At 55.0% G+C, this 12,375-nt stretch overlaps 1 protein-coding gene across 1 annotated transcript; it reads right to left on the minus strand.

Moving 5' to 3' along the window:
- Window positions 1-2,379: 2,379 nt before the first annotated feature.
- On the minus strand, window positions 2,380-3,995 carry LOC131205827 (uncharacterized). The gene has a single exon (XM_058198090.1). The coding sequence runs from the start codon at window positions 3,942-3,944 to the stop codon at window positions 2,403-2,405; it is 1,542 nt and encodes a 513-aa protein (XP_058054073.1). The 5' UTR covers window positions 3,945-3,995; the 3' UTR covers window positions 2,380-2,402.
- Between the last annotated feature and the right edge of the window lie 8,380 nt (window positions 3,996-12,375).

Raw genomic sequence — 12,375 nt, forward strand, 5'->3', positions numbered from 1 at the left:
GACGATGGTAAAATTTTACAATCCCATAAAAATATATGAATGCATCTTGCATCGATTGCCAGGACCCCGGCGACGGGAGAAAACCCCGGTAACACACCGAGGCGCTCGGGAAGGTACATAAAACCCATTCTCGTAAATATAGATAAGAAAATCAAACGAGTGCCTTGAGACAAACGATGCCATTCTTCGCCGAAATGGACGGCCAGGGACGGCTCACCAGAGGTCACCCATCGGAAGAGCGGGTCCACTGTGCGTGCGTGTCCCGATCGAACACGATTGAGCGCCACCTGAAGCGATAAAAACTGAAATCTTCTAAATTCCCAGCCCCGAGCCCAACGGGTCCAACCTCAGAGTCCAATCAAGCGCAAATGGCTGCAACCAAAGATGCGGAGGGCCTACCCCGCACCGGCTTGTGGTCAGCTCTTGGTCTGGACTCGTGTCCGAGTCCGGGTCCGGGGCATAACTATTATTAACAACTGCAAATAAATAGAAGGAAAGGCAACTCCGTTCCGAACGGAGGGCAAAAGATCACAGTCCGCTTGTTGTGCTGGCCACCGTCGGTGGTTGTGACCCTGATGTGGTAGAAACAATACAATTTGTCCCAATCTTTGCCGGCCACCGGAAAGAGTTAAGTAGAATAGCTTCTGTACCAGGAGCTGGGCTGGACTGTGGGGTTTCAACCCAAACTCGGGGTCGCTTTTTGGGGTGAGTTCTCGGAAGTGCCCGGAAGTGCACCACACAAGTGTTGTGGGCCACCGGTTACCCTTGGCCACCCCTAGCGGGCTAATGGTTGAGAGGGCCCGATCCGGGGTTAAATGAATTTCCCATTTTCTTTTGGCCTGACCGAGCACATTAGTCCTGGTGCCCAAGTTTACGATGAAAGCCCGAACTCGATAACTCGGTGTCAAGCGTGTGGATTATTTTTTGCCAAACGGAGCCAGCCGACCAGGTCGTGCTGCCGTGCCGGGAAGTGAGAAAATTAATGACATTCACATGTGCGCCGGGGCACGAGTGGCCGTGGTCAAAGCAAGTGGTTGTTCCTCTGGGCTGGGCTGGGCCTCTCTCAATCATCAATGTTCCGAACAACCCGTCGGGACCGACCGGACCGACGCAACATCAAAGGCCACAGCACGGAAGCTGTTTTTGGGCGGGTGTTGCACCATGACGACGACGACGACGACGACGAAGGACAACTCCAACACGGTTCGTACACCTTTGTCAGCGGTTGGCAGCAGTGCACCGCCAGTGCCAGGCATTCGTCCGTTATTTATGCTGCACTGAATGCTGTTCCGTGTGTGGTGACGTGATTAATGATCGCATTGAACGGAAATCATCATCATCCGTCGGGGAAGCGTTCACTTTTCCGTCGCCGGCGTCATCGTGGCTTAAGACCCTGTAGACCCCCCGGAGAAGGGCTTTCTAGCTTGCTGGGAAACTAAAACTGGCCGCTAAAAATGCAAAACCAATTTTCCATTTTTAGTCTCCACTAAATAGTGGAGCGACGCGGCCATGCGTTAAACCCGAAATGGATGCCATTAAAAATGAGTACCCATCGGCCACCAGAAAGGCAGATAGGCAGCGTCCTGTTAAGCGCATCGTAACTGACCGATTGCATCCAATTAAACCGGGCAGCCACGTAAAGCGTGACGGATGGCCACGGCACGGGTTGCAATAAATATTTGCGCTAATCGTTTTACTACCAACCATTTCGAGTTTAAATCATATCAATAACAATTAACTGGTTAACCGCCATAATCTGGTCGGGCCGATGTGATTGGGCGTGTTTGGGCCACCGCGAGGTTTATCGGATTGCTGTCAATATTTATCACAATTTCCCCGTGTCTGCGTCTGCGTATAACGATCTTTTAATAACTCAATACAACGACGCTTCGCGACGGTGATGGTGTGCTTTGGGCCATCAAGGCCGATATCAAGGGGCACGGTCAGGCCTCTCTGCTCCACTGCTTGACCACAAACTAAATACCGCCGGCGAAGGCAAAAACGCCCGATCGCCTGATCCTGGATCCGCACAATCCGGAGCCAGACGAGTGCTCATTAAATTTTGATTGCTTCCAATTTCAATTCATCAACCTGTGGATGAATAAAATAGGTGCGGGAAATTAAATCGATTAAACCTCTCCCGGAACTCGGCCGACTCACCGGCAACGACTCGAACGGCTATAGAAAGGCTCTACCGGCGCCGCGACGGTCTCCAAAACGCGAACCAGAAGTGAACCATCAATCGTCAACGGGACAAAGTGCACACAATCAAGCAAATTTGCAGCGTCCGCGACAGTGGCCAGTTTCGGAGTCTCGTGCCCGGACTCACGCGAGTTTCACAATTTAATTACCTATTGTTGTTGGCCGATTTGAGCCGTTTAAAAGGGTTTATTTGTGGCCTGCTAGAAAGTGGTTCGATTCATACAGGTCGCCAGTGAGTTCCCCAGGTACTCTACCTCCGTCGCCATCAGCCGGTAGGCTCCGGAGACGCACGTACTGTACCGATCGTAGCTGTTCACCTGCTCGTCCTGCAGCAGCCCGGAGAACGTGGCCAGCTGGCCGTGGAACACGGGTCCACCGAGGAGGACGGAAAAGTGACGGGCAGCCTCGAGGCAGACGCGTCGCTGGCGCATCAGCTCCTCCGAAGGGTTCAGTCCCAACCCACCCAGGCACTGGTCGTAGTTTCTCGTTTCCACATCGAGGTGCGTCTGAAGCACCCCCAGGTACCCGGTGAGGGCACCCGTGACGGTCTGCAGTGCCCGTAGCTCGCCCTGACCACACCCGGACAGGGTGCCATAGATTTGTCGCGGAACTTTGTCGAACTCGAAGTTGTACCGCCGGAAACAACTGTCCGCGTGGGCCGTGGACGACGTGACGGCCAGTGTGAGATGCCAGGCCAAACTGTTGACGGCAGCGATCGTGAGGTTCATTACCACTCGCGATCCGCGTGTCGGAAGCCGCACCCGGACACGCTCGCTGGCGAGTCCTTCCAGCGTCTGGGTAACGTTGGCCAATCGCTGGCCCAGCAGAAGCGAGGAGTTTTGCGCTTCCCGGTGAAAGTCCGACTCACCACGGAACGCCTGAAGCTTCCCGCTGAGTGTCGTCACGCTTCGGTTGTAGCTTTCGCCGAGGGCCCTGAGGGTGGCCTGAAGGCGGCCCTGGATGGCGCTGCTGACCGTGCCATCGACGGCATTCAGCGAGTTGTTCAGATAGAGCTGCTGGGTGGTGCTGACCGAGTCCAGGCGAGTGATGAAACCATCCATCAACCGGACACGATTGACAACGGCGTTGATTTGCGGTACCGTCGCCAGCCCAATGTTGACGTAGTCGAGCAGGACGCGGTTCAGCTGGCGCACACCTTCCCGCGGGTACAGCGCGTCCACGAGCTGCTGGCTCGGGTGGATCGGCAGCCGCTGGATGTCCACGATTGCGGGTTCGATTTCGTCGTCCATCGTGGCGCTCAGATTGCGCACGTTACGCACCAGCAGCTCGAGCACGGCGCTAAAGTTTCGCACACTGTCCACGCCCACAAACGGCACCGTCCCGTTGATCGCCAACTGGTGCAGGTCCTCGAGGGCCACCGCCACCTCAATGTTCCGCCGGATGCCGGCGAAGATGGACGAAACGTTACCGCTGGAGAGGCGGGCCGCGTTCGATAGGGCCTGGAAGATGGGGCTCCCCGTCTCGACGAGACTGTCCATGACGGACCGGAAGCCGGTCGCCATCCGGTACAGGGCGGGCGTCTGCAGACTGTACAGCCACTCGGTGATCGATTGGAACTGGTCCAGAATGTTCAGCACACGATTACTGTTCTGCACCACGTTCCCGGTACCGTCCAGGTTTCCCCGCGCCACACCGGCCATCCTTGCCGGGACGGCAAAGTCCGCCCTAGCCTCGGCCACCACCGCAATGACCAGTGCCAACAGCAACGTTGGAGCCCTCATCCCGACCGGATCGGTTGATTCGATTAGCGGAGAGCTTAACTTGCACGGTGCTCAGTCAGCGCCCGACTAACTCCCGGCACTCGGTTGGACATTTTTATACGGGCCAAAATCGATTACTCCCGATGCACCCAGTATGGCCACGGTAGTTAATAATTCATCACTTTTGCTCCGAGAGCGTTGACAGTGGGTCCGAACTTTGCACCTGTCCCAACACACGAGTTCGAAGCTGATCGATGCGACCACTGAAAATTGGCTGCAGCGCCGGACAAATTGGACGCGCCGCTACCAGGGACGCCGGGCCGTGAATCTGTTCCATTTAATGTCTTTGAAGCCAACCCGAATCCCCGCCGGGAGCGCACGCATTGATCATTCGGCAATGTGGGCCCAACATTACTTATTTATCAGCCAAGCCGAGCTGAGGCTCCGTCGTCCCAACTTTGTCCGAGTCCCAGCCCCGGCAGCTAGTGTTTGTGTTGCGCATTTATTTGCCATCTCGACAGCAACCGGGGCCCCGGTAGCTGATTATTTGCGCTCGGTAAACACACTTCCAGCCGGGCCGAGCACCGATGCAAAATGTTTGTCAAACTCCAGCCCCGCCAGCCTCTTGCGAGAAGCGATTTCGGAAGCGGACGCAAAACAAAAAAAAAACGTTACGACAACCAACCGGCAGCCAAGATAAGAAATGGGCACCATCCGGCCCCGGTTACAAGCTAAACATACATACGCTCCGCCCCCCGCCTCGCCCGGGACCATTCGGACCGGAAACGGACCACAACGGAACAAGCGTTTCGGGGCGGGACGCGCAACGCAACTTCTTTCCGACTGCGCCGCCATTACGCTGTTATCGTCAACAACTTCGGTACCGCGAAAAGGTAATATTTACAGCCCACTCGCCCGGGCCGGGAAATAAATTCACTTGTTTAATTATAGTTTTAGTGTCGCGCACTCCGTCGGAATTTGTCACTCCATCATCGTGCGCCCCTTCCCCGGCTGAATTCACTTACAGCCCCTGACTTGGTCCGCCGGGCCGGCGGCGGAACGTTAAGAATTATTTATGGAAGCGGATTAAAAAGTTTCTTGTCACTCTACACGCTGGCTTTGCTGTCTTACAGCCACTGGCTCCGAGAGCTGCTGGCAGCAGCCGGAAATGCAAATGCGCTTCTCCGAACATCCTTCACACGGCGCGGCACGGATGAGCAGCTCGTTCGCTCGCTTTCCCGAACACGGTTCGGTCGGGAACCCGGACCGGCTTACATCCCAAGAGTGATGTGGAAAATCCATTGTCACGGCAAAATTATTGGGCAGCCATCTTTCAAAGAATTTATCAACTAAATCCGAGCGCCCGCCGGTGTCTTTTCCAGCTGTCTGTTCCGGACGCCGCGAGATGTCGATCCCGCAGGTCCCGGAATGAAAAGAATCGAACCGACAAAGGCAATCGCCTCGCCTGTGATGTCCACAAAAAACCCGCGCTCAAGGATGGCCGGGCTCAACATTATCCTATTAATCAATCAAAAACTTAAGCATTGAATTTATCTGTCCCCCGATTCGAGCCAGCCAGAAGTCAAAGAACCATCCGGTGCGCGACAGATCGGAAAGTTCGGCCGGCCATTGTGCCGCGCCAGATTCGCGTGATGGAGACGCTCGGTAGTTTATCATTTCCAAACGAATCATCGGATGGAGACGCCCGGTCTTTGTCGGTCTTTATTGGCACTACAATCCGTCCCGGTTAATCTGTAGCACGGGTTGAGCAAACATTTCCTCACCAGAACGGGGGGTTGACAAAACACAAAAAGGGCTTGATAAGTCGCAAGGTGTGTGCGCGTGTCCTCCAGCGGCAGTTATCAATTTCAACCCTCGCTCCCCCCCGGACCAAACATTAACCTTTCGATGGCCATCGCCTGTGTTTACCTGGACAGCCGGTGTGACCCCTAAACCAACGGTGCTCCGATTGTCTGCCGCGCTTTCCCGAGTGTCCTGAACCTTCCGGAACGACCCGCCGGCGGGGCCGAGGTCTCGAGCTGGGGGTTCCATCAGTCAGCCGAACTGCCGAACAGAAACACGATCCGAACGTTGCCCAATATTTGCTCGTCCCCTCCGACCTAACCTGCCCGTGTCCGGGGCATCGTCGTTCATCGGCCGGGATATGAATATTTACTCTATTTTGATTTAGTAATTTAGAACAAATTTGCATATTTTGTTTTCCGTATTTTGATATGATTATGATGTTTATGTTGCTCCAGGAGCGATACCCTGGCCCGGGTGCACCGAGTAACCAACGCGCCAGTGGCAGACAGTCTAGACCAGCGATCGCGCCGGCTCTGGTGTACCGAAAGCCCACCTAACCCGGTGGTCGAGTCCTCGGGGCAGGTGTTTATCAAAAGCAAACCACCTCTGTCTCTCTCTCTCTCTCGGTGCCAGCAGCGGTGGCCACAGAGAATACATAATGAACGGCCCACCATCAGGTGGATCTTCTTAATATGCAACACCGCGCGCCCTTCCGGAGGGCTGCGGCCAGAGAGAGGGCTGGCACGTTGCGCCCGTCGGTCGAGCAATTGTTGATCTTTGATTAGAGTGGCACTATAAAATGGCCTTCCCGGCCACCCTGGGTCCGGCCACCCTGGGTCCGGCCACCCTGGGCCTTATTTATTTGCCTTTCGACGTGGCGGGGCGCTGGGTGACAATGGTGACACTGTGGCCGTGAACGTGCGTCGTGGGGCCCAGCTGGCCGTGGGTAAGTGGCCACCGTAAATTATTGTCCCAAACTAGATAAATAATAGTGATTTGATTTAATTCCGTAACCTGCAACGGCCAGGGGGACTTTCCTTTCTGTGGGGGGTCACGCCACACTTGTTGTTTTCACTAAAACCAAATTACGTGAGCGCACCACAATGCTGTGCTCTTTTGGGAAGGACCTCAAGGATACCTGGAGCTCCCGAGGGCCGTAATTCCGAACATTCCCAACTGCAGTGCCGTTGGCCGCAAAGCGCACACGTACCGGGCGCGCCGATGTCACTAATCTCGGGTATCTCTCGTTTCCCATCGGTCAACCGACGTCAACCGAGTCGATGGCCAATAAATTGCGCCACGAGCATCACCCACCGTCGGGTGTCCCTCTAACAAGGAGAGCGCTTTAAATGCGCCAAATTCCCCCACGTGTCCTGGCGCGCTCTGATGTGACAGTTGATCTGTCGTGGTAAGCCAGCGCTGGCAGCGCTGCTGGTTTACCAACTGTCCCCGAGGGCGCGACAGTTTCACTCCCCGCAGGATCCACAGGACGAGCGGCGGGCTGAGGTTATGAGTTCTACAAATACCGCCCAAATGCGCGACGCAGGCACCGGGCAGGGGCACCGGGCCGCGCGGTAGTGATAAATGGAATTTGATGTAAAATCTTCCACGAACCCGCAGAGTGAGCTCGCTCCGCGTGGGCCGGAGTGAGGTTAACGGGGTGCACACGAGCACCCGGGTGATTTACGAGCCCTATTTAATTAACTACCTAATGTGACCGACCAAACTGCAAGCCCGACGACGACGGCGACCGGCGCGGATTCCCCTCAAATCGACTCCGGTCGGGGCGCCGGTTCATTATGCCGCGCGGTGGCATCCAGAGTCCAGAGAGAGAGTGAAGATGCGGGACTCGCTTTATCAATGGGCGATTTATGGCGCCAGAAGATTGTATCGTTTGGTGGCGTGACCCCACGGCCTGGTCGGTGGCTTGCGGGGAGGGGGTTGTAAAAAAGGGACGAATTCGGACACGCACACCGCCGGGGCCGCACGAATCAAATTGCAGTTGATCTCCTTCGGCCGTACGTAAATTGATTTGATTCATGATTACGATGCATTCGACGGGCGCCGATGCGCCAAGAAGCCACCCCGCGCGATGATTTATGCGCTTTCGGGCACCACGCAAATGATAATGGCTGCGTGGTTAGATATCATCGTACGCCGATCAAATTACCGCCGGCCGGCCGGCCGGACACGGACACAAATTATGAAATGTCGACCAAACACAGTGTCGCTGAAAGAGGGTTGCTCAAAAGCAACATAAATCACACGGCGATTGGCGTCGAATCTCATTTTTGAGCCATTTCAGAGTAAAGTATTTTTCTTCATAAACGTCAAGATCCAATTTGGGAGCCGAGACTCCGAGGAGTGGCGTCCGAAAAATTCAATAAAAATAATCTCACTTCAGTGTGCTGCTGGCAACCATCCAAAGCCGGCCCGTTCCGTGCGGAACTTCCCGTTCATCATCCCTGGGCCAGTGGCCACCGTGTGCTCTGACCACTACCGTGTACAGCGCACCGCGCTGAGCCAATTTGGCCAACGACAAACATTGACTGCACACGCTTAAGATCGTTCGGAGGAAAATAAAAACAGGACGTTCGGCAGCACCGGTCTGTGGCCCCGAACGGCGGAAACTCGTAAGAAAAATGTCAAAAAAAAACGGGAAGCGAAAACATTCCCGACCGACCGAAGCGAGCGAGTTGCAGTGGCCACGATAAATACTTGACCAGTGCCCCGACACGAAACGGGGAAAGATCAAATGGCTCCCGGAATGGCTCGCCGAATGGAGCAAAACGGTTCTCGAGCCAAGGAGCGAGTGACTTTTTTCCTACTCCGACGCCGTTCCGAACCGTTTAAAGCGAGTGGCCTTCCGGCTCGGGTGGGGCCGACGTTTCATGTCGAGAAAGGCGAGAAAGTACACAGGTTAGATAGGAATCAGAAGGTGAAGGATATAAATTACTGTTGGTCACGTTATTAAACACTTTGCCATGCTCGGGATCGGGCTCCCCCTCAGTACCCGGACGGTGGTCACCGTTGGTCAACACATCGTTGCTTCACACGTGACCACCGCCGCCGCACCGCACCAGGTGAGCTAATTTACCTCCGGCTCCGGTTTTTATGGGCCGGCCGGATGAAATGAGTGGAAAATCGACAGGCTGGCCTCCGACCGGGTTTTTTTCCGTGCCATTTATTTTCATTGGCCCCCGGACGGTCTAGCGCCCGACAGGATGTCGGGCCGTAAGCCACAATCGCCGGCGAAGCATTGATTGAGCTGTAAGCGATTTCCATTGGCGACGCGAGATGCAAATATTTCGATAATAAATAGCGTCAGTTTAGCACAAGGAAAAATGGCAATTTCTTTAAACTTGGTCGAGACGTCTACAAACACTCTGCAACGAGTTCCCCGAGGTGGTGATGAGAAATGGCGGATAAAAATAATATTTACGGAGCAACTTTTCAACCACGCACCACGGGTCCGTTTGTGCAGATTCTCACTGGCCGCTCCGTGTCGCTGTTCCACCAACACCGCGTTGTAACACTACTAATGCTGTGCTCCATTCTGACATCACGCAAAGAACGTAGAACTCGCCGGATGCGCCAGCACACCAGCGAAATGCGCATCTTTCAGCAGGCCCCCCTGCTAGCCGTTTCCATCTGTTTGATTTAATTTATTCGATGTAGATGCCCTTTTTCTCCTGTTACACAGCTCGCAGCCACCGGCAGGGCCAATGTTGCAGGCCGAGCTACAATGAGATAAAAACTCCGGTCCGCCATTAGCACAAACTTAGCTCACCCGGCCCTGACTAGCTGGCTGGCTGGCTGGCTGGCCACATCGTCGTATTCATTAAACCGCATAAATGAATAAATCATCCCATTTCTGCTGCTGCAGCTTCGCGATCGTGTGCAGCGTAAACATTGCAACCGAACGCCGGGGTTGGGCCACTTTTTTACCGGCAAGCGGCAAGTGAAAAGCCACGAAAACCACGGCGGCCTCGAGACGACACCCGCGCCGTGGCTTCGGATTTTTCTGCTGTTGCCGAGGGCCGAGGGACTTGGCGAATGCAAACAAAATCCCATCACGAATGACAGAGATACGGGCGATTAATGAAAGTGGAACAAAAAAAGAAAACCCCGGCGGCGGCGGCGGCCCCAGGACCCGTCGTCACGCCGGACGCCAGGGAAATAATCCTTCTCTTCCGGTGCGCCGGCCGCGAGGATCTCCGCATGTTCGCAGGAAGCGAAAAACACTAGAATTCATTGTTTATTTTCTCGCAGCATGATTGCGCCGTTGCAGTCGAACAACTCTGTTAACTCCCGGCCCGGAAAGGATTCTATTACCGGCGCCACGTACCGCCACGAGCCAAAGTAAACATACCCGCCGCCGGTTCGTGATTCCGCTGGTGGCACACAAATCAACGACAGACTCATCAACGGGCACGTTTTTAATAGGCGTACATTGTTGAGGTTACTTCAAAGTGTGGTGGTCGCCGTGGCTCACGTTTTATTATTTAATTTTCCTTACCATGTGAGCCGCTCGTAAATTGGGCATCCGGTGGGCATTAACGGCCGTGGCCGTGATACGTCGTTTCCCGATTGATTTATCGTTACCATATCGTCACCTCTCCGAGACCTTGTAATACGATCCCCGAAAAGAAGCTGTAATTTCGTGCACCGCCCGGCAATCACGTTCGAGAACCATCCCCGGGCGCTGCTAATGGGCTTCGGCCGGCTTTCCACTTTATTAGCTCCCATCGCCACCGCCAATAGACGGAAGTAGATAATGAATAATAATGCGTCACATGAACACAACGCACCCTGCGTCTCAGGCAGGCCGGGGAAACGTCAGACAGTAGACAGCGACGGTTGCCAAGGGCAACCCGTCACAGAAATCACTTCGCCAGTCGACTCGCAGAAGAGCCCATTCGCCGAATTCATTATTGATGGCCGTTCGTAAAAATCCATCCACTGGCGTCCGAAGAAAGTTACCCCACAAGTTACCATCGTAACCCGTCATCCTTGGACAGCGTGGCATGAAAAATCAACCCCAGGCACACACCCGGCAAGGCTCCGGTCAGGTTAGTGGATCCCTCGCTGGGGACCTCGGCGTCAGGTTGAAAGCCAATAAACCAGTGGCACATTCGCACATAATCTTATCACAGCTCATAAAAGCCACCGCGCCCCCCGGACCAGGATTCCGCCCGAGGTTAACGGCACGCACATGATCCGGCCCGCAGCATTATCCCTCCGGGTGACGGGCGGCCCCCTGGTGGAGTGAAGAGTCTTTGAACTAAATCATCTCACATATCGGCCCGGTGCCCGATCGATCGGACGCACGGAAGGACACTTGGGACGCCGCCGCCGCGTGTTCGTTGTTAACCTTTTGACGTCCCCCCGGGATGGCGCAATCTGCTGCCTGCGAGACGGATCAGTAGCCATTCGTACGCATCTTGCGTGGTGAGGGCCGTGGGGCTCGCTGGGCAAAATCATCAAACATCGGACGCCGGCGTCCGGCGTCGACTCCGCCGTGTGCAGGTGCCGTTCGTGCCCGGAATACCGGAGCCCCGGTATTCTCACGAGGCCGCTCTTCGGTGCTCACAGTTCCGTGGTGGTTCCATTCCGCACGGGAAGCACGTTCCGGAAGTGTAATTTTATTAAAAGAAACACAACGCGCACCGGATGGCGGTGGTGGTGATGGTGGGCCCGCCCTGTTGGTCCTTCCAAAGTCCTCGGGCGATTCGTCTAGATTTCTCACCTCGCTCGGCTTTAAATCGGCCGGATCGGTTGGCGGTTCAGGTTCGGATTGAACTCTGGGACAGATCGTACCGTGATTTCCACGGCTTTAACCACCGTAACCTGGGCGATGTTCACCACAAGCTAAGGCCATGTTTCTCTTGTTTTCGTTTTAGAAAGAGCGCGGACACTAATCGCGGACACCGATAATAACGAGCCGACCGCAACTGAGTTGGGGCCCGCCACGAGCACCGCTAAATCATGTGGCATCGATGACAACATCGGCCACCGATGGTCGCTGCTGTCGGGAAACCGGGTTTCGTGGCCACCTGGCCGCGCTCGGGTCGCGGGTCCGACCGTAAGGGCCCCGTGTAAGTGAATGCTAAACTAAATCTATAATTAATTGTAATTAATGTTTCAATAAATTTATAACGACACTTTCATCGCGAAAGGTGGTCAGGATCTTCGCCCGAGAGTGGCGCGCGGACCACGGCCTGCGCCCCCGTGCATGTGTGTGTTCGTGCGGTCAAAGACCACTACTTTGGGTCACGCCGATCTCCCTCTCTCTCTCGCTTCACGCCATGTCCTTTGCGGGCTCAATTTCGCGCATCGATGCTTCGGATGCTTTTAATGGGCTCATAAATCGATTTCGCAGGCAGGACACTGCCACCGCACCCACCCGCCGCCCCAGGCGTCGTTCGCGCCACCAGCAGGGCCACCGGGCTCGCCACGAAAGTCATGAATATATTTTACAACTCATTCACTATTTTGTGGCTTCTGATTAATTTTTATTCCCCACATTAATTTCGCGCCACTCTGTGCCGAGCCTAACGAGGCGCTCGGACCGACCCCGGCTCGCCCCACGTCCCGCATCCGTGGGGCGACTTTTGGTGGAAAATTTCGATTACTGATTGGTCCG

Source organism: Anopheles bellator, chromosome 1 (genome assembly GCF_943735745.2).
Source record: "Anopheles bellator chromosome 1, idAnoBellAS_SP24_06.2, whole genome shotgun sequence".
NCBI lineage: Eukaryota > Metazoa > Arthropoda > Insecta > Diptera > Culicidae > Anopheles > Anopheles bellator.